Genomic DNA, 23,158 nt, shown 5'->3' with positions numbered 1-23,158 from the left:
TTGCAGCTCACCCAACTGTTCCCATGCGACCATCAGCGACAGGACCAAGAAATAATGAATGCAAACTTCCCCCAGGTGATCCTGATACAGGGCGTGCACTTCAGGGTTGCGAGCTTCCAAACTCCTATTTAGGAACGCAGGCACAAGCTGCAACTGCTTGGCCTCCTGCCTGGGACAGTCTCATGGGACAGTGTCAGTCAGGCATAGCACCTGCTGCCCAGTTGGCATTTGGCATCTTCAAATAAAAACATCTTTCTGAGTATACCCAAGATGGCTGGCTTTTGAGCCTGTCTGCTTGGGTAGTGTAGTTCATATAGTTCTGGCTTAAATTTTGAAGGTGGTTTCATTGTTATTTTTAAGCAAACTTAAAAAGTAGTGTTTTGTCTATTTATTTTTAGGGCATCAAACCAACTTTTTCTGGGTGACTTTCTCAATATTCTGGGATTTGGTCTTGAGATTTGAGGATTAGCTGAAGACATGATTCTTTGGGGTAAGATTACTCTGTGGAAATAGCTCAGTAAATGATAGTGTTAGCTTCCAAGCAAAGGACAACAGAGAGGGCAGGAACTTAGGGCGGCCACATGACACCATAGCTCCTTGAGTTCATCTTATGTACCCTTGTGGCCCCAGAGTCTGACTTAAGGCAGAGACTTAATAAGCACTGGTTGAATGAATGAATAAATTAATGAACATAATATATAATTTGGGAGAACTGATTTCTGCAGCTCCTTACTCTTTTTTCATAAGTTTATTTTATTTGTTATTTTTTTATGTGGCTCTGTGGCTCGAACCCAGTGCCTCACACATGCTTGGCAAGTGCTCTGCCACTGAGCCACAACCCCGGCCCAGTTCCTTACTCTTTTGAGCTTCAAAGTGTGACATCTGTGGTTACTTGCCCAGCATCCATGTCCATCTTCCCCTTTCCAATATTACTCCAAGTTTTCCAATCGTGTTATATAGGATTGGTTCTTCCCCGAGTTCCAGGGGAGGGTCCTGATCAATCTAGGAAAGTTAGCACACCCCAACTCCCCCATTCACAGTGATGGACTCCGGAATAGGTAAGCCAGGTCTATCAAGGCTGAAACTTAATTCTGAGATATTACTTGAAGTGTTAATTAAGCAGAATGTCTCGCTACCAGCTGCTCTTGAAAGAGGAAGCAATAGGGTTATTGGTAGCTATCTGGGGATCAGAAGGGAAGAACATGCTAAGAATGTACCAAACATAGGAAAGTGGAACAAATGAAGGAAGAGATAACATAAAGGACTGTGGTAATGTTATTTTAGTTGCTGGAGCAAGTTATGACTGAAGCCACTATCTCTGGATTTTTTGCTTAAGTCAATCAATGTGATTGAGTGGGGTATTGTGTAACTTAGAGCCAAGAACATTGCAAATGGCATTACAATTTAAAAAACAGCTTTTTAAACTCAATCATTAGAAGTACACCAATTTTTCTTAGTAGGTTATCATAATTGGGATTAATGCTTCACAATAAATATGTAATAGCAAATAAATGAAAGTTATAGTCAGTAATCATCAATGAGAGCAAAGATATAACATTAGTTTAGATACTAATGAGTTTGCATTAGTATCAAAATTAATCTCTCAAGGATGATTTCTGAGCATTTCAAAGAGAAATGCAAAGGCGATTCCTGAGGTTCTGAATGGATTTACCGATAGGTTATTTCAAACGGAACAAATTTAATGTTCTGATAGCTTTTTTGGACTTTCAGAAAAAATGCTATTGTTTTAGCATATTTAGATTTTTAGAAGTACCTCACTCATTGTTGATTCCTAATATTTATCCTCTGGCCTTCAGAAAGTGTTTGCTGCAAGAACAAACAAATGAATGGGAGATGGTCTTGGGAATGAGATGGCATACTGTGAACCTGATAATAATAGTATGAAATACCTTTGTAAGTGCTCCAATATCCCAACTCAAAGAATTCATGCATTCAGGACAATCAAAAGAGAGTTCTTTCTTAGTGGTGTCCTGTAGGGCATTGATTGGTATATTTTTGGTGCTGTGAATGACACTCTCCTTATTTTTGGAGATGCAGATCACTAGGGGTTCTGAAAAGAGCCTGACTGACCGTTAGCTGGGTCAAGTAAAGAGAAACTTTTTATATGCCATTATGTTTGTGTTAAATGTCCTAAGCCATTCCTTTTTCCTAATAAAGTTTTATGATTCTAGAACAAATTTTAAAAATGTAATTTAGATCCAAAAATCAAATTTAAACCCAATAGCCAAGGGTAAAATTGATGTTGTGGACATGTAATTAGCAATGTTCTTTCTAGCTTCCTTAGGACATAAAAGTGCTTTTAAGAGATAAATTAGGTGGCCCAAGGTCACTTAGAAAAAGACAAAATAAATTTGAGCCTATGCCATCTTTTCGCTTCAGTAAAGCTCTCCATGGTGGCATTTACTCAACAAATATTTATTGGGTAGTTAATGTATGCAAGGTTGTGTGCAAGGCCGGGCAAGTCATGGAACACCTAGCACCTCTCTCTACAGGTATTTTGTTGATTTACTGTCAGAGCACTTCACACTCCATTAGGAAACAAACAAACAAAAACATCCAATTACTAAGTCATTAGTAGTGTCATTTAAAATCGAAGATGGGAATGCAGAGCGCAGGATTGCAAGGGCCCTTAGAGACCTAGCACAGCCCCTTTATTTCACAGATGGAAGAATAGACTCCTGCAGTAAAGAAAGATCGAGGTGCCTCTGTATGTGCTGATGTGGGAAGACAAAAACAAGATATTTGAGAAGCTGAAACAAGCAAGCTCAAGAACACAAAGCAGCATTCACCACTTGGGCCAAACAAAGTCCCAGCCACAGATGCCTTGGTGCTAGGCTTTTTTTTTTTTTTTAATAATGGGAAGGGAATGCCTTAGAAAACTGATACAGGCCATCCATGGGGAAGGGAGAAGGGGCATTGGAATATGAGTTGGAGGCTGGTTTGTGGGTTACAGGAAAATTTTATTCTTTATTTCTCTAATGTTTTATCTTCTTTGCAGCTTTGTGTTGCTTTTGTAACAAGTAATCTACAGGTGTGTGCTTGTGCATATGTATTTATAATATACATACAGTCACACATCACTTAATGAGGGGGATAGACAGGAGCTATGCATTGCCAAGTGAATTCAATGATATGCAGACATCACAGAGAACATCCCCATAAACCCACTTGGTATGGCCACTACACGCCTGGGTTGTAGAGTATATACTATCCTGTGTACAGTCCACTGTTAACTGAAGTGTCATTATGCAACACACATCTATATCTGTCTATATTTATATGGATGATAAATGTGCATATATGTATATGTACACATGCATATATAAATACATAGGAAAACGTCTTGGAGACTTTCTGGCTGTGGGTAAGGCTTGTTTCTGGGTCCCACTCTGGATAACAGTTCACCATTTTTTGTGAAACTTCTGCACAGTTACTTAGCCTCTCTGAGCTGTGGTTTTTCTTATATATGGGATGGAGATAATAATAGTACCCATCAATTAGGGCTGTAATAAGAATCTAAGGTTCAGTCGCTTAGTACTGTGGCTAGCACAAGGCAGGTTCTCAATGGACATTAGCAATAACAGCAACATCAGTAACCATATTAATAATTATTTTTACAGCATATTATTTTAATATTTATATAATACTTTATATTATTTTTACTGGTACCTAGTAGAGCCGAATGAGAACCTGCCTCCTCTGGCCCCAGTATGGTTGGTTTCCAACCCACCACACTCCTCCTTCTCTCTCTGGAGAATTACTGAGTCAGGAAGATGATACCAAGAAAAGAGAACATGAGTTTGAAGTGATGACCATTGTTGTCTTCATGAGGGGAGCTGACTGGGCCACTGATACTCAGATATGACCTCTATTCCTAAGGAGTCATCCTTAGCGACCAAACATTATTATTTGCTGTTAATTTTTTAGCAGATAACTGCATATGATACTATAGGCTGAATTATGGCCAAGAGCATAATTTATGGAAGTCAACACATTTTACCTTTGATGACCAAATGTGCAAAAAATAAAAACAAAGCCCCATATTGAAAGTCAGAAGGTACACCTCCCTTCCAAAAGCATTCCTGAAGTGGGTCTTGGAGGTTGTAGAGACTCTGCAACCCACAGTATATTCTCTACAATTCCAGTCTTGGAGGTTGCGGGCGGGGTGCTGAGTTATTTCTTTCCTTGGTGGAAAAAGGAGGCTTTCAGGTTTTGGTGCTGTGGTGTGGGACTGCATGTGTTCCATAACACTAGCCTTCGAGAAGGCAGGCTGGCTAGATTTCTGAGGAGGCTTGCATTTCAGGTACTCACAGTATGATTTCCATATTGGAGGCTGGTATTCTTCAGCATCTAGGGAAAAAAAAAAAAAAAGAAAGAAATCACTCTGCAGGTCTGCACATCAAACTGTCAACAAGTGTCTTCTCTGGAGGGGTAACTGTCAGCAGTACTTGCCATCCAGTCCCAGGGGACTTTCCACTAATTTAGGGGACAGTTCCAGGCACGAGGAAGGGAACCTGCATGGCAACCTTGCAGACCCAACACCACTTTCTTCAGATCTCTTACTGTGACAGCATCAATTGCCTAACAATTTTCATAGAGCCCAGTAAATCAAAAAAGATTTTTAAAGCAATTAACTTGATTGTACCCTCTAGTAATCCTTTCAAACACTATTTACTCAACTTGGCATAATAAACATATAATTTACCTCACAGTTTCCAATCAGACCTTTAGCCCATTTATTAAGATTTGAGGGCAAGATGCAAAGTGGCAAGTATGGAATATTAAATGTGGAAAGTTGAACAACCCAACTCACTGAGCTCCTAAAAATCCTGGGTCTGACAGCAGAACACTGATGATCCAATTGGAATTGCATTATCTCCTTGAATTAACTCCAATGTGTGACTTAGAAAATTTTCAGAAACCTCTCAGCAATCAGAAGTGTCAGAGCAAGAGAGTTACAGCAAAATGGAGAGGATGAAATTGGTATTCATTACTCCAGAAAACAGACAATGGGAGAAAAATCTGCTTGTTCAGTCGACTCAACAACCCTGTGCTGACAGCTGAGCTTATTATTCTGATGCGGTGATTATAGAGTCCTCTTGGCTCACAGCTATGAAGACTTGTAAAATATACTCCAGCCTGATAGCCAGGGGAGAGAATTCTTTGCCCCAAATCACAAGGCGTAGATCTGCGGGGCACATGAAGAGTTCTCTAATTCAACTTGTGTTATCCTCCACTCCCAGGAAACCCACAGCCTGTCCCTACAGGGTCCCCATCCTTGGCTCCTTGTCCTACTTAACCTCAGGCAAGCAAATGGCTTGAGAGCGTTTTCCTATTTGAGAAAGAAAACTAACACAAAAGTGGTAACTTTTCCCAAATCCCACTTAGTTACACTTGTGTAGCTTATATTATTTTACAATGACTATCTTGCTCTCTGGGCCCATCATATCACAGCACTCAACTCAATGCCTGCAAAGGTCAATTCATATAAATGAGTCTGTTGCTACCCATGTAGGGTCAGGAACCCACATATGAATAATCAGCTGCGTAGCCACACACACAAATACAGCACACTGATAATGGCTTATGCTGTTCAGACTCAGATTGCTAAATAAATATAGGTGCTCACTCTTAATACTTTTGTCAAATTATCTTATAATAGTGAGCTTGTAATTTAAATGATCAATTAATTTCATCCCATATGTAACAAACCAATTTTAATGGGCTAATATGAGTGATTTTTTTAAAAACTATTTTAATAAAAGAAATCAATTTGCTAAACTTATAATAAAGTTCTAGAATCATCTATCCCATGTTACCTTACCAGAAAAGCCAGACCCTGTGTGTTAAGTGTGGATGACATCTTTGAAAACATTTTTTCAAAGATAAAGATAAACACACACCACATGGACACATGGCACAGAAATGTTTATCCATCTACCCCAAACTATAATGTCTTGTCATTTCAGAGGACATTTATTCTATGAGGCAAGTACAACCCACAGACTCTCCAAAATGGTCAGGACTGTTCATGACCTAAGCACTACTCTCTACATATTGGGAGGCATCCCTAAGACAGAGGAGGTAGTCAGTCCCCTTTATGCAGATCTTTGAATATAGTCCAGCTGCTCAGCTTGGATCTGCTGAGGTTTTCTTACCTAAAGCCAGAAGTTTAAATAAATGACCTCTCACTTTCCATTTCAGTCTTATTGTTCTGAGAAAAACCTAGGATTGGGTTTCAATGGAAATGTTTGGGCCCTAACCTAAATTTGATAGAGGCTGCCCTGAATGTTCCATAAATCACCCTCCCCTTTCCAGCTGCTCCCTATTGGTAACACAACGTGGAGGTGAAGAGAGCACCTACAGAAACTGGAAATTAGAACCCTCCCTTGCACAAAATCCACCCCTCCATATTGTCCCTCTGTGCTACAGTAAAATTGAGTGCCCTCCTGTGGCCTAAGGCACAGCATCATCTGCAGCGGCCCACGTCTCTGACTCTGCTGCATGCAGACATTCTCCTTTCTACTTCTCATCCAATCCTGCTGGCTTCCTCTCAGTTCCTAGAGCAAGCCAAGCTCTTTCAAGTCTCCAGCCTTTGCTCTTGTGGACTCTCCTTGTAAAAACCCTGCAATAGATCTTGGCATGGCTCACTTGCTCTGCCACATAGGGCTCAGCTCAAATATCACCTCCCAGGGGCTTTCCCTGCCAACCTCGCAGAGTGGCCTCCCCCCCGCCCCCAGTCCCTCTCCTAACACACAGATTATTTTTCTTCATAATGTTTATTACCATCTGAAATTATTTATTGATTTGTTGATTTGTTGAGACTGGTTTCACTCCACTGTTTGTCAAACTCCATAAAAGCAGGAATTTTGTCTCATTCACTTTTGCATTCCAGCCCTTAGAAGAGTAGCTGGCATAAAACAAGTCTTAAAAACTAAAACTAAAATGGGTTCTATAAAAGAATGAACTGTCGGGGTTCAAGTCCTAATCTCCCTCCTGGGGCATTGTGGGAATTCAGAGAGACTGCATATGTCTGCCTAGCACACAGCAAGTTCTGAAGGAAGCCCCACAAACGTGCACCACTCCTGGGCCGTCCCTTGCCCTGATCTTGTTTTCGCTCCCTCCACGGAGCCAATGACTGTCTCCATTCTTGCCCCCAGATCTGGAGCCTGTAATTAAGTTCCAGTGCTGTTGTCATGGAAGGTTTTTCTTTGCCATAAAAGAATTCAAATTGAGAGGCCATTTGTCATGCTCCAGTGGAACAACTATAATTACCTTGGCCTTAGAGACACGTTTCACAAACCACTATAGCGCACTGATAGGAGGCTTGGTCAAGTGACAGAGCACAAAATATTTTTTAATATGTTGAAACAAATCTTTAGCTGCTTCTAGCACTGTCCCCCAGACACACACTATTTGCTCTGACTTCATACAACACTCTTCAGTGATCTGCCTCACTCTTGAATAGCCTGACACTCCTTTTATTAAAAAAACAGGAATGGGTTTTCAAGGCCATTTAGTTGACCTTCATCATTTGGCAAATGAGGAAGAGGAAACACAGAAAGATTGAGGGGCTTCTTCAAGGTCATGAGCAAGTTAGAGGCAGAGGTGGGAGCTTTGTCTTCCAGGCCGTGGACACATCAGTCATCCCTGCCAGGCAGCCCCCCTCATTTACATATATTGAAATCACAAAAACAAAATTATCATATAACAGATTTATTACTTCGGTTCTTGTGAAGCTTGAAAGAAAAATGAAATAGAGAAAAGAAAGAAAATTGGTGTTATGAAAAATTGCCATTAGGTCAAGTGGTGGGACACGATTTGATCTGTCTCTGTCCTTCTATGTAATAAAGTCCAGGAGACACGAGCTGCTGCGAGCACCCAGGACATAAATGAGGTGGTTTTTAAAAATGTATGATTTTACTAAACATTTTTGGAGAGATGGGCAAAAAGCAAAAGGTAGAGGAAGTAGATAAAGAAGGCCCGAATCCAAAAATAAATAAATAAAGATCTATCATTGAACTTAGAAGACAGTAATACATTTTCAGAAAAGCCTAAGGATCTTAGGGACAAGAGGGGTTTAGAATATACATATTGCTTAAAAACACTGATTAATGTGGATCTAACCTTTAAAAAATATATGTTGACCTTCGACTCAGACATTTTATTCATGGGAATCTAGCCTTAGGTAGTAACTAAACACATACACACAGATAAATAACGAACTAGCTGCTCTATGTATAGTAGTAAACCTAAATGTGCAGTAAGTCGAGATCAAATAGTTATTGCATATGTTGCCATGGAAATGATGGTTTGGACCATAGTTCTGTGGTCAAGAGTCAGACTGCCAAGGTTCAAAACCCAGCTCTGCCACTTACTAGCTGTGTGACCACAGGCAAGTTATCTAAAATCTTTCTTGTCTCAGTTTTTTTAATCTAAAAAATGAGAGTAATAATACCATCCAACATACAGCATTGTGAAGACTGTATGGGTTGATAGACATAAAATGCTTAGTCTGTAAAGAGAAAGTAACAAATACACTTCATAATAGTCATGTGCAGGAGAAAGTTAAAAGAGAAGACACTTACAGGGAGGGAGGCAGGGAGGGAGAGAGAGAGAGAGAGAGAGAGAGAGAGAGAGAGAGAGAGAGAATTCATTGCATACAAAGAATACAATGAAAAAGTAACTGAAGGATGTACATAAGATAAATTGTGAGATAAAACTAAAATGCTCAGTCTGATGCCTGAAATACAATATACTAAATGCTTGCTATTATCATAGTCTCTCTTTAACCATAGGAAAATATTTATCTACATTGTCAAGAGCTAAACGAATCAGGTTACAAATCAACTTTCTAAACATGATCCCATTTTTAAGAAAATGGAAATATTTACATACATAGAAATTACTCAGAAGGCTATAAGCTCAATTATTAAAAGTTGTTATATCCCAAAGTGAAAATATGGCTGAATTTTATTTTTTTTTCTATTGCTTTCTGCCTTTTATAATTTTCTGAACATACTGCTCATATAAAAATAAAAAAGAGTAAGAAATAAATTTGCAAAAGTGCTAGGTGGTAGCTTTTTTAAAAAACTCATCCTCTAAATAAATCATACCTTGAAAATAAAGTAGGTGAAAAGAGACCCCACAAATCTTATACTAACATACACAGCATGTGTGCATTAGTATAAGAAGTCTGAAGGATGAAGACTAAAGGAAAGAGACAAATGCTTCTATACCAAAAGTCCATGCTCAACACCCTTGGCTCTCTACAAATTACTGAGAAATAAGCACTAAGGAGCAATCCTAAGGAGAATGGGAAACTTGGGAGAAAAAAATAGAGAGAGATGCTTAGAAAATGATCCAAAGTTTACAAAAACAGGTAATAAACTACTCAGATGAAATAATCTCTAAATAATATGAATATGTTAAATAAAAAGAAAACAGGTTAAAGGGACCCAATGTGCAGGTTAAAAGTTGAAAGCCACCTTGAGAAAACTTTCTGTGCTAAAGTTACTAATCCTTGGAAAGCTGGTGCTACCGTTCTGGTCTTGGGGGGACCACAAGGAATTTGGGGATTCATCCATAGAAAGCTCTGTGTGAGTGAGGCACCCTGAGGGGACAAGGGGGCAATGAAGAGCATAAGCCATGAAAAAGCATCTTACATGATCAAGAGCATGGCCAAAAAAGATCACACCACTCTGGTTTTGACTAACCATGAGTAATACCCACTTATCATTGAAAACAAGAAAAGTTCAATAATTTAAAAATATATTGGAGGAAGTTTCCTGCCTCTGAAAAAAGGACCATTAAGAGAGTTAAGTGAATTCTTGCAGATTCTGCTCTGTGATGTAGCTAGAATAAAAATTTACAAAAATGGTCTCATACCCATATATGGTTCTGCAATTAGCTTTGTGAATTTGATGGTTCAACATATATATCAACAGCAGGCAGTGGGGAGAAGGGCTACCAGGGATTGAACTCAGGGACACTCAGCCACTGAGCCACATCCCCATCCCTATTTTGTATTTTATTTAGAGACAGGATCTAAATTGCTTAGCACCTCGCTTTTTCTGAAGCTGGCTTTTGAACTCGTGATCTCCTGCCTCAGCCTCCTGAGCCACAGGGATTACAGGTATGTGCTGCCACTGCATCCGGTTTAATTTAATGATATTTGTTAGGCATCTGTCTACGTCAGCACACACAGATCTATGTTTGTATTTGCTCATTTGTTTAACTGCAGCTTGGTCTTCCGTGAGTATGAGTTTACCAAAACTTAATCCATTTATTTATGTAATAACTTCCAGCTGATAGACATTTAGACTCTTCAACTTTTTGCTACTTTAAGCAGTGCTACAATGTTGTTATGTGTAGTCTAGTTTCAAGGAAGTTGAATTCAAATAAGCGAAGGGACTGTATATTTAAAACCTTTTGTTAAATGTTTTTAAAAAAATTGTGTCAGTGTGTGTAAGAATACCTGTGTCCCACAGACTTGCCAACACTGCCTGCTATTGATATACATCTTAACTTGTGAAGCCTCTAAGATTCAATGAGAAGGTTTAGAGATGAGAATAAGTGTGCATTTGCAGGGTCGCAAATGGAGGCCCTACACAATCCTGGGAATGAACTTGTAGAAACATATGGCCTGGAAGTGAAGGAAGAATACAGGAATCACATGTTTGGGGGGCTGTAGCTGGAAGGCAATCCTCTTCCAGGCAATTTGAACTCCAGAAATATATTGATTTGATGGAATCCCCTGAGGAGCAAGTGTAAAGGAATTTGGGGACTGATTAATGAAGAAAAATCAAAGAACCCATGTGCTTCACTTGGGTAGGTGACAACTGGAGTGGAAATACCTGTAAACATCAAGGACTGCCAGCTGCCTTCACCTGGCTCAGTGGAGGATGACTAGGGTAGTGGAAAAACACACGCAGGGGCTTTCGGAAACCAGAGGAGCAGAGGAGGGCGTGTGGCTACAGAGAAGGATCTTCCAACTTGGAGATGACATATTCCTTAGAATATTTCTGCTAAAGCTGCACATAATGTGTTGGGGGCAGGGGGATCCTTTGGGAAATAGATGATGGAAGGACTAGGTCTGTCCTTTGTCATCTACTTTCCCAGAAAAACCAAGTCCCTGCCATCGCTTTTGATTTATTGATGCACACATTTGCAAATGGGTTGCAGTGGGCTTGTTCCAAGGAAGTTGGGTGAAAACAGGTTTTTCAATCAGGCATGGCACAGCCTCACAATGAGATGACAGCTCAGAATTTGTTGGGTGATTAGCGTAATGGGCCCAGAATGGGTTAGGATCCAAATGAAAGCAAATAACAACAGCAGGAGTGGGGTGTTGTGTCTGTGCACACGCTGCAATATGTCTGCAGCACACATTGTCCCCAACCATCAGAAGCCTTCAAAGTATGCAGCCCGTGGCTACGGTCTTGCCAGGTCACTGCAGTCACTTGGTGCCTGACCCAAGTTGCAAGATTATCTAGAGATTATCCTCACCACTGCAGAACACTGAGACATGAGGCAGTTGGAGAGCTTCCTTATTCTTGCTTATCCCCTGTATCAGTTTCCCATGTTCCCCTGGGAAATTAGACATCTGTGTATCATTCTCATTGGAAATGTTTCTTGGGTAAGGGATAAAGGCCTGAGGTGCACGTGACTCTGGATCCAGTAACAGAGATGTTTGTAATTGAGTCCAACTTGCAGAGAATAATTAATGAGACAAATTTCAGAAACTTGGTGGAATTTGCTAGCCCCTCAGGCTGAGTTCAAGGGACAAGGCTATGCAGAGATTATCTGAAGATGATGAAGCCACCAAGTGCCTTGGGCTGGAGTTTGTGGTCACTAGAGGGCACTGGGGCCACACAGAGCTTCTATCCTGGGTCAGTATTCTGTACACTGAGGCTTGGTGAGATGCTCCCACTCAAGAGGTATTTACTGAATAAACATGGATCCAGGCCTTAGGTGTTACCATGATAAACAGGCAGGCAGTATAGGTGTGGGGGGCTTAGGAAGCCCTGCTCGATCTGGCACCTGGCTATCTTTCCCTGGTCACCCCATTTGTCTACCTCAACCACTTTGGCCTTCCTTTGATCCTTTGCATCGAGATCATTTCAGACTTAGAGGTCTTGTGCAGTCTTTTCCCTTTGGCTGACACATGGGTAGCTCCTTTATCAACCAAAGGTCGGCTTACATGTCCTGGCTCTTCAGATAGGTCTCCTCAGAGACCAGTTTCCTCTTTCTCAGAGACTCTTCAATTTTTTGAAGAGCCCTATCACTCTCTGTGCTCATCCATTTCTTTTTTCATGTTACCTCTCTATACTGGACAGACCACACTGTGAAACCAAGCATCTCATTTTTCTTTCTCTTGGCTATCCGGGTCATCTTGAGCTTAATAGATACCTTTGGTGAGTTTAGAACAAGGTGTCCTTCTTAGACAGATGGTTTTGCAATTGCACAGTGCCTGTCTGTGAAGAAGAGGCTCCCTCTGGAGACACAACCCCAAGCCACAGTACATGGCCTGGTGAGGGAAGACCAGGGCTGAGTGTAGTCCTCACTTGTCCCCTTCAGCTGGGCACAAATGGAAAACCAGGAATGGCCCTGACTGCTGTATTCTATGGCATAGTAGGTGCACAATAAAGCATTGGATACATGATAGAAACTCAAAACATGCATTCTATTGAGGGATACCAAAAGGAGGGAACTGCCACAGAAGGAGAGAATGGGTAAAAAGAGTGTGGATGGTAGGACTTTTTGGCCTTTGGCCTGGGGCAGTTGAACCCTTCTCCATGCTGTGGTCATTACTTCTGACCTTGAGCAGCCTTATCCAGGACTCCTTCTGAAGCAGTCCCACAAGAGTGGGATCTAGAAGCCAAACCTAAGGTCTCCAAAGATAAAGAGGAGAATGAGTGACTTCTGGTACTACAGCACATTGAGCCTGGTCAAAGAAGTACCCTGTCACCAGGACACCAAATGCAGCAGCCAATTGTGAGGAGGGCCTCTGTGGACAAACTGGCTAAAGGCACATGATGCAGAAATCAAGATGAGCCTGAAGAATGTAACTCTGAGAGCTGAAGGGGTTCCGCCTGCTGGCTGTAGTTGATGGTGGAGGACTGAGGTAGGAGACATTCTGGAGCAGCTAAGGATAAATTAGACAAGTACACTGGGGGTCAGATAATTAAAGGCTTAAAACTATGTTAAGAGCTTACCTTTGCTCCAGAGTCAAGGGAAAAGGCAAGCAAGGAGAACACAGAATCTAGCTTAAATGTGATAAAGTCACTCCTATTGCAGTGTGAAACTGGATTGGAGGAAGAGACGATGAAAGAGAGGCAAGGAAAGACAGTGAAACCAATTGACTGCTCAGTAACCTAGGTGGGTGACACCATGATCTGAGCTCTGATAGTGTCAGTGGAGAGGGAGAAAATGGTATTTGAAAGATACCGAGAAGAGAAAATCTACAGGGCTTGGTGATGAATCGAATCCACATTAAGAAGGGGGTGGGGAATGATTTGGGGCATAGGCAGAGGAAGATGAGTGGTTTCTGGCTTCAGAGGGTGAAATGAGCAGAGGAGAGGAGAAACAGGTTGGGCAGATGGCAATGGCTGTGGCTGTCCATTGTTGGAAAGAGATGACTCTGGGACAGCCAACTGGGTATATCTAAGAGGCCTGCAGTCCAGAAGAGACACCTGGGCTGGGGTTCTAGGAAGGGAAACCTACATACAGGTAGCAGCTGCAGTCACCAAAATCGAGGTTCAACAGAGGGTGGATACTCAGAGTGGAACAGGAAGGCCTTTGGCAGAATCCTGCAGGAGCATCAAAATTTAAGGCACATGGAGAGCAGGGAAATGAGCAGAGACCAGCAAGATAAGAGAGAAACCACGGGATGGGGAAACACGGGGGCAAAGTATGAGTCATAAGGGGGAAGTGGTCAACAACTCAGAATCCCTTCCAGGGAGATAAGCAGGACAGGACCTGTCACTGTGCAACAAGGGGGTTTGGTGATCTTGCAGCATTAGTGTGGATAGAAACCACAGTCAAGTGAGATGGAGGGTGAATGGAAATAGAGAAGATGGAACTTGTGAGTGGGAGGTCTGGCAGTTACCTGGAGACAAATGATGGCAATAAAGGGGAACAAAGGGGTGAGGGCGACGAAAGACAGAGGAGCTCCAATTTGGGTATCATCCTCACTGCTTTTGCCAAAACGTTTGCCAGACCCTGCATCCCCCAGGGTCCTCTCTCCATCTATGGTTCCAAGTTTCTAGAAAATGCAGACTTCTCCCAGCAGATGGGCTGCTTTCCTGGTGGGTCGTTTCTCCTTGACCAGGCACATTTCTTCTTCTGCTCTTTCTTTAGAGACAACCTCACAACCAGTACTTCCATTCAGGCTAGAGAGTTGCCTCTCCTCTCCCTGTTCCTTTCCAGCATTTTCCGGCCTCTTTACAAATTCTTTTCATCACAGGAAGGTCCTCCTGGCTTTCCTCCAGAAGCCCTTTTGGGCATTCATTTGTTCATCCAACAAATATTTACCTAGCACTTATGGCCTACTTGGCAGGAAATACTGCACTAGACACTGGTGCAGATATGAATGTGAGATCAGAGTGGAACCACGAGGAATCGGGAGATGAATAAGACATCAACTCATTCGTTCACTCCACAAGCACGAGCTGGCTGCCTGCTGAGTGTCAGGCCCCTGGCCACACACATGGCATTATAACATAAGGTCAAAGTGGCACGTGGCAGAGCACAAGTAGCCTGAAGTACTGTTGGAATGGAAAGGAAAGAGATTATTTTACATAGCTACATCTTGGTAATTATGCTTCCTGAGGAGGTTAGCGCTAAGAGAAGGGGACAATTTGGTTGTACCTCCAGCAATCTTCTCCTCTGCCATATAGAAGAGTCGCTTGAGGCAGGCATGGTGGGGCACGCTTGTCATCCCAACAATTCAGGAGATCCCAAGTTCAAAGCCAGCCTTAGCAACTTAGTAAGGCCCCCAGCAACTTTGTGAGATTCTATTTCTAAATAAAAATATAAAAAAGGGCTGGGGATGTGGCTCAGTGGTTAAGTACCCCTGGGTACAATTTCAGGTAAAAAAAGAGAGAGAGAGAGAGAGAGAGAGAAGAACCACCCTTTCCTCCTATTATAACAATATCCTCTGAATGGCTTGAGTTCACTGTGGGCATTGGTGTCTCTTCAGATATAGAATAGCTGTGGCAATGAAAGACTAAATTCCCATGAAAGGAACCCACATACCATGTCCCCACCAATGTTGCTACTGACCAGCTAAAAAAGATTTTTGCCCACTATTATATTGAGAGTCAGAGAATCCTGAAACACAGAGATAGAAAAAAAGGTGAGGTCTTCCACCAAAAGCAGTAAAGAATTTTTAAGTGCCTGAAATGTTCCAGATCCTGGGGTAGTCCCTTTAGACATATTATATTGAATGGTTATCATTTTCTTGAGGCATCTTTCTACTCATTCACCCATCTATCCACCCATCCATCTACCCATCACCCACTCACACACCCATCCACCCATCATTCTTCCAGCAAATACTTCCATGCTGGGCACAGCATTCCAAATTCAGAGTCGTGACTAAGGCAGAACAGTCCTCCTTTCAAGCTGCCTTCAGTCCAGCAACAAGGTCAAAGTAACATTAAGCAAGTAACTAGTTTGAAAAGTGTTATAGAGAAAGTTCAAGGTGCTAACAAGGCACCTAAGAAGTCCCGAGGCTAACAAGTGTTTTTATCTCCTAGAGAGGAGGAAAATGAAACTCAAGGAGATTAAGTTATCTTTCCCAAGGTCACATGCCCAGTGAACAAGTGAAATTCAAATCCAGATCTGTTTTGCTTCAGAGCCTAATGATTTTTCTCCTCAAAGCCTCAGCCCCATAGAGGAATCAGTGATGCAGAAGCCAAAGTGAAAATTTCAGGTCTTTTTATTTCTGGTTTGCTTCAATGATAAAACATGGTTTAAGCGTTGTAAAAAATAGTACTAGAGAAGTCAGAATAATGGTGACATTATTCAATTTTCTGCCATCGTTTAGAAAAGTGAATTCTGACAACTAAAATTCCCTTTTCCACCCATTCTTGCTTCTTCCCTCCCCCTTTCTCTCCCTACTTTCCTGCCTCCTGTCCTTCCCTGCATCCCTCCCTGATGATCTGAAAGGGCCCTCTATGTAGGACCAGTATTGCATGTGACTCTTCCCCAGAACTCATTATCAATACATACTCCGCCCATGCCTAGGCCTGGCTTGTCAACTTGCTACTGGTCTGGCAATGAATGAATGCTGGGATTTCGCACAGCCATTCCTTACAACTGGCACTAGTCATGACGACTGGTGTGGTTGCTATAACTGCAGCAGTTCATATCAAGAATGGGCATGTGGGCAGCTGCTCACTAACAGTGGTCAGCACTCTCCAGCTCATTGTCCTCTGACAGGCTGAAAGCAGCCAGTGGTGGTGGAGTTTGCCCCTCTGAGGGTCACGGGCTCTGTGTCCAAACGTGAAGGAAAGAATTCTACTGAGGGTCCCAGGCAAGATCAGATGGCTGCCTCTGGTCAACACACCAAGAGAAGTTAGAGAGGCAGCGATGGGTTTCTTGTCCCAGCTCCACTCTCAGTGTCCTGGGTGACTGCTGGCTCCTCCCTCAACCTCAAGCCAGACTGGCCTCAGTTTCCTCATCTCCATGTGGGGAGAATTAGTCCAGATGAGCACATGCTTCTGCATGAAGATAGTGTTAGAAAGCATTGCTGCTCAGGGAGGGAACTCGGGGACTCTCTCTGCCTGGCCTATTCTGTTTCACTGGAAAGGTGGAAATGATTTGTCTTGGCTTTGGCCAGCCCTTGGGGCTCTGTCCTGCTGGTGAAGGGTTGCTTTCTGGTGGTCTAGCTTTGCAGCACCTGGGCACAGGTAAGCCTGCTTAATTCTGGGGCTCAGTGGTTAGCAAGCCCACCTGGCTAACAGTCTTCCCATCTGCCTTTCATAATAAAAGTACCATCTTACTATATACCTGACTACTATGTTTGATTTCTGATTGCTCAGAATAGGACTGCTATATGTCCAGAGACCCCTACGCAGCCCACCTCTAGGTTTATACCCAAAGGACTTAAAATAAGCATACTACATTGTGTACAACTAAAAGAAATAAATATTTTTTAAAAAAGAATAAATCATGGCCAGCTGGTTTAAAGAGAGGCTCAGAAAGGATGCACATGCGTGCTCCTCACCCTGCAGTTTTAAAGCTCTTTCCTGTTCTGCGCTGCAAGGAGCCAGCTCCTGGGTCTTTGGTACCTGGAAATTGAGAGCTGCTTCTGGCCCCGGAGGCTGTGCCCGCAGCTCTGTGGCTGTCACCATGCCACAAAATGAATATACTGAATTACACCATAAATATGGATATCATTTGGATTACCATGAGAAAAAGAGGAAGAAGAAAAGTGGAGAACATTCAAAGAAGGCAAAAAAAAAAAAAAAAAGATTGGTCTGAAGGCCAAACTCTACCACACACAGCTTGGTGCGGAGAAAATACAAATGAAAAAGATGCATGAAAAGAGAAATACCAAACAAAAGAATGGCTGAAAAGACTCCCCAGGGAGCAGTACCAGCCTATCTCCTGGACAGAGAGGGACAGACCCAAGTGAAAGTACTTTCCACAAGATTAAACAAAAGTGAAAAGAGAAGGGGGGGGGAAGGGGAAGTCCCCCCTTCCCAAGGTTGGTGCCCAGGAAGAAACAGAAGTCTTAAAAGTGATTCAAACAGGAAAGAGAATAAAGAAGGCCTGGAAGAGGAGGGTTGCTCAAGTCTGCTCTGTTGGAGAAGGCTTTACAAGAAAACACCTAAACATGACAGATTCATCAGACCAATGGGCTTACGTCTCAAGAAGGCCCATGTAACACATCCTGAACTGAAAGCCACCTTTTGCCTACCCAATACTTGGGGTGAAAAAGAATCCTTCATCCCTACAATATACAACTTTGAGTGTTACTACCAAAGGTATAGTCACTGAGGTGAATGTGAGGGAGTTGGGCCTTGTAAGACAAAGAGGCAAAGTTATTTAGGGAAAATAGGCCCAGGTTACCAATAATCCTGAAAATGATATATGCATAAATGCAGTCTTAATGGTTTGACAGACGTTTTACACTCCTTCTAATTATTAAAGACTACAAATCAATCAGAAAAAACACCATTACTGTGATGTTTCTGAATACTACCAAACAGCCTTACATTTCTGCAGTCATTAAGAGAACTATTTATTAAACTGTAATAAATAAATAAATATAAAAGAAGAAGAAATCATGACCAGTCCTTGGTCACCCAGTGGTCATCTTGGGAAGGCTGGCCTATCACATTTTATTGTGAGAATTACATTTACTTCTTAATGTTAAACCTGTTATTGGGTCTTTCTACAAGTTTATTGTCTGTCTTCATTTATAAGCAGCCCAATCCTGACCTACTTGAGTAAGATATAACAGTAGATGGGGCCCAGTCAGCTGGCTAGCAGACAAGTTGGCTCAGTGATGAGCAACCTCCTGAGACTCAGATTTTGCTTTGCTCCAAGGCTTCAGTGTTCTGGGGTTTCTTTATCACTTGCTTTAAAAATAACTTCTTGCAAAAAAATATTTCTGAAGATCACAAACACATGCACAAGCAACAGTTCAGACACCTCACTAACCACACCACAAAGCAAAGCAAAACAAGAAAACAGTTTGAGAAGCATGCCTGTGACACCAGGAGGGAGAAACAAGGACCCTGCGGTTGCAGCAGAGCCCTGGGAGGCCCTGCAAGATGCGAATGCAGAACTCACATTAGGCTCACATTAGCAAGCACTGTCACCTCAAGGCCAAGTGCTTGAGCAATGTATGCAGGAAGGAAAGCCTGCCTGTCGTCCTGCAGCAGGGTAGGTGACAGCATCAGAGAGTCTATAATTAAAGGGCTAAGAAGAACAACAAGTGGTCTCAATGATTTCTGCAAGAGAAAGTATTTACATTGCATAACAGAGCAAGAATAGGCCCCTGCCCGTTCCCTGCTGTTATCTTGGCATTGCATGTCTTCATAAGGCTTTAACCGCCATGCCATGTACTGGTGGCAGAGTCACATCCTTTCCCTGTTTGCCCAGGAGGACATTTGTCTTCTTAATTGAAGCACGTGAAAGTTCCTGCTTCCACTACCAGAAGCTGAAACCAAATATTAAAACAAACCTTTCTCTAATCGCTTCTGTCTGAGGCTGTTTGTGCTGGTAACCTCTGTTTGTCTATGTTCGGCGCCACTGTCGTAAGGAGCCGTTGTGTATTTACACACCTGTGCCTTTCTAAAAGATCACTTGCTCATTTCCTAATTTGTCCACTTAACAAACATTTACCCGTCACTCTGTTCCTGATCCCAGATTAGGCCCTAGGGACACATAGATGGCAGGGTCTTTCCCCTCCAGCAGTTCCTGCTTCCAGAGGAACAGAGGTGAAGGGGGTCACTGGGGTGGGTCTGTGTAAATGCAAAGGCAGGAGCCAGGCTCCTGGCACCACTGAGTGGGACGCTGATGGGAAAAATGTCAGAGAGGAGATAACCATGGAGCTGGGCAGTGAAGGATGAGTAGTTTCTAGGCTGGGTGCACTGGGGATGCAGGGAGGGTGGAGGGGAAAGGGCTGGGATGACATTTTCACTTCTGAGCATGGTGAGAAGGAAGGAGACTTTTTGGTCTACATTAAGCATTAATTTTAATTTTATTTTTTTGGTACTGGGGATTGAACCATTGGCACTTAACCACCAAGTCATATCCCCAGATCTTTTTCATATTTTATTTAGAGACAAGGTCTCACTGAGTTGCTTAGGGCCTCACTAGGTTGCTGAGGCTGACTTTGAACTCCTAATCCTCTTGGCTCAGTCTCCCAAGCTGCTGGGATTACAGGCATGCGCCACACTAAGTATTTTTGAAGAAAGTGCTTTCTTACAAAAGCAAAAATAACCATGTCCACTAGAGTCTGCATCTTAACAAAGGCCACCGTTGCTGATCTTTAGTGCAAAGGCAAATAACTGCAGGAGGGTCCAGCAACTTTGGGACAGAGGGGCTGCTTGCAATCTGTCATAAGCAGGGAGACAGCATAGGGGATTCTTTAGGAGGGAGCTGTTGTCTCACCTTCTCTTGAAGGCCTGTGGCAGGTTAACTCTGCAGCTCAAGGCAGAACTCCTACCATGATGACTCCCAGGCAGTGTCCTCTGGCACTTGGAGGAATGAAAGAGAGGTGGAAATCCCACTGGAAGCCACACTAGTGGAACCATTTGTGTGTCCCCCAAACCTCAGCCCTCAGACCTCCCCTGTAGATTTCTTCTCTTTAGTGCCTCTCAAAGCCTAATGCTAAGTATACACCAGGTGTTCAATACATGTTTGTTTGATCAACCAACTGAGTGACCACGAAGTTGAGGTGAAGACTAAGTTGGGGGCTGGATATAGCTCAGCTGGTAGAATGCTTGCCTCACATGCATAAGACCCTGGGTTCAATCCCCAGCACCACACACACAAAACAAAAACAAAACAAAATCTAAAAACCTAAGTTGGATTCTCCTTAAGGACATCCACACCAGCCATAATTGTGCATAATTGTGCCACAACTCTATTTGCCCAAAGCTTCCAGTCTCAACTTGCGTGGTGAAATTATAACCATGAGATTGAATTTATTTATCTTTGGCTTTGCAGGTGTATTTTAAATACTTTCTTACAACAGGATGGTCAAATCCACAGATTGTTAAAAACCAGATAATCCTGAAAATGTCACAGACTGCCAGGCTCCACAGCACAGTGTATTCTGTGCTACTGTCTGGCCCTTCTCACTAGCTAACACACACACCCCATCGCTGACATCTGAGGCTGGGGTCTCCACTACAGAAGACACTGCCCGGGCAGTCGCTGGCTTGTGGGTGGGCTGGGGGTGCGGCAGCTCATCAACTGGAAAGGAGTTGAGGGCTGCAGCAGAAATAAGCCAGGAAAGTGCCAATGGTAGGAACACATTGAATCCACACCTGTGCCACGTGTCACGGATTTAGGACAGCATTCTGACCCTAATTTTCAAGTCTGCTATTGTTGCTATGTTCATCCAATCTGCTTCCCATTTTCATTTCTTAAAACTAAACAATTAGAATGGACTCACTTAAAGGACTCAACTCATCTGCAGTTCTTTCCTTGGATCCTTTTTTTTTTTCTCAAGACACCTCATTTTTTTTTTCCTGGTGTGCTCTTATCATATGACTCCCTCATGCTGTTTCATCTTCTCAGAGCAAGATTCTGAGCAGGGCCCTGAGAAATCTTTCAAAAGCAACCTCAGTCTGAAGCTGGGGAGGCAGAAAAGATCAAGGCCTGGGGCACTGTCTTCTCAGCCCTATTCTGATAGGAATCTAGCAGCCCAGCCTCCTTTAGTTAGCTGCTGACCCCACTCCCCAGCCCACAGGCACCAACATCAGGGAGATAAGCCAGACTCTCACTCAACGATGTGACAGGAGGCTGGGCACTGGTCATGGTTTCAATACCCTTTGTCTTCACTGGAACTCATGCTGAGGCCTGGTCCTCAGCATGATTATTGGAAGGTGGGAACTTATGAGAGGTGTTTGGTCCATGGTGGAGCCAATGAACAGATCAATGCCTTTTTCAAGGGAGTTCTGGCTCTTATCTAATGGGATTAGTTACCAGTTATTATAGTGTGAAGCTGTCCCTCTGTTTTACCTCTTCTGCACAAACAAGCTTGTCCTTCTGCTTTATGCCACGAGTTGAAGCAGCATAAGCCCACCACCAGAAGCCAAGCAGATACCACACCATGCTCTTGGACTTTTCCACCTCCAGAACTATAAACCAAAATCAACCTCCTTTCTTTATAACCCGCCACGTCTCTGGCATTCTGTTAGAGCAACAGAAAACAGACTAAAAGAGCACTCTTCAGGATATTGCAGTTCATGCAGCTTTTCAATAAACATAAATACCTCATGCCCTTATCCTCACCCTTGTTGACTTCCTACGCAGAGAGGACATCTTCTGAGACAGCCTCTCTGAAGTTTGTATTAGCATCTGGTAGCTATATTTACTGAGTGCTGACTATGTCCCAGGCCAAGCACTTTGCAATGATCTTCCCATTTCAGCTTTCCATGAATCCTTTGGGAGTAGCACAATATAACGATTCCTACTTTAAAAACAAGCAACAGAGCTTCAGAGAGAAAATTAACCAAGATAGCCCAGCTGGTAAGGGGCCAAGCTCCAATGGAAGCTGAACTTCTCACTCCACCATGAATGTTCTTAACCACTACTCCACAAGGCTGACAGTTTATTTTCTTGTTCTCATGGATATAAATCATATCGTTAGTCTTTTTCAAATCAAGTAAGTCAAACCTTCACCTAAATTCTGATTCCTTAGGGTGACCTTTCACTTCCCTTCTTTAACTACTCCCTGTACTTCTCCATCTCCCAGGCAATTCAACAGGAAAAAAAAAATCGCTGTCTGTCACTTTTAGATCTGAAGGGAAGAACTGTCTCTCTGACAGGGGTTTCTCTGTTTCTCCCTGGGAATCTCTTGGGGTCAGGGGTCGACTTCTACTAACTACACAGTGCAGACCCCTTGCCTCTGGCTTCCAGTGTTTCAGACAATGGGAGGCGTGGGAGGAAACAGGAAGGCAGGAGGAGAGATGCCAGGGTGTCTACTCCTTTGCTCCCTCCTGCTCTCCTGCTTAAGTCTAGGCAGCAGATGTGACCCTCACCACTCCCATTGTCTTAGCCCCTCTCATGTGTCTCTAGCCGAACCCAGGCTCCAACAAAACAACCTCTTCCTGTTGCCCCTTTAAGCCCAGGGGCCCTGTTGGAAATTCCTGGATGCTTTGGAGTCTTGTGGTTCTCTTGACCTGGCTACACCTTGTCAACTTCTTTCCAACATCTCAGCTGAGTGTGCCTTCTGTCCCCTGCAGGACCCCACCTGATGACCTCTGGCACCCTCTGGATCCCTCTAGATCATAGAACAGGCTAAAACAAGACCTGGCGGTGACTCTGGTCATCTATTTTTACAGCAATTCTGACTCACCTTTTATAAACTAGAGTCAAATGTGTTACCTGACAGGAGGGGAGGGAGCTTGGCTGTCCTTCTGCATTTTCCATAGCGCTGCCTCTGCCC

General features: G+C 42.9%; 1 protein-coding gene and 1 pseudogene across 1 annotated transcript in view; one reads left to right on the top strand and one right to left on the bottom strand.

Annotated features, from left to right (window-relative positions):
• Positions 1-23,158, bottom strand: part of Chn2 (chimerin 2) — a 299,931-nt gene that overhangs the window by 148,401 nt on the left and 128,372 nt on the right. The window contains exon 2 of the mRNA XM_027939645.3: positions 4,333-4,371. Coding sequence (XP_027795446.1) covers positions 4,333-4,371 — 39 coding nt within the window. The remainder of the gene's footprint in view (positions 1-4,332; positions 4,372-23,158) is intronic.
• On the top strand, positions 17,377-18,148 carry LOC114096182 (ribosome biogenesis protein NSA2 homolog pseudogene; annotated as a pseudogene).

Source organism: Marmota flaviventris, chromosome 1, assembly GCF_047511675.1.
Source record: "Marmota flaviventris isolate mMarFla1 chromosome 1, mMarFla1.hap1, whole genome shotgun sequence".
NCBI classification, from domain to species: Eukaryota; Metazoa; Chordata; class Mammalia; order Rodentia; family Sciuridae; genus Marmota; species Marmota flaviventris.
Note: the sequence above shows the minus strand (reverse complement) of the source record. Positions and strands in the feature narration are given on the sequence as shown.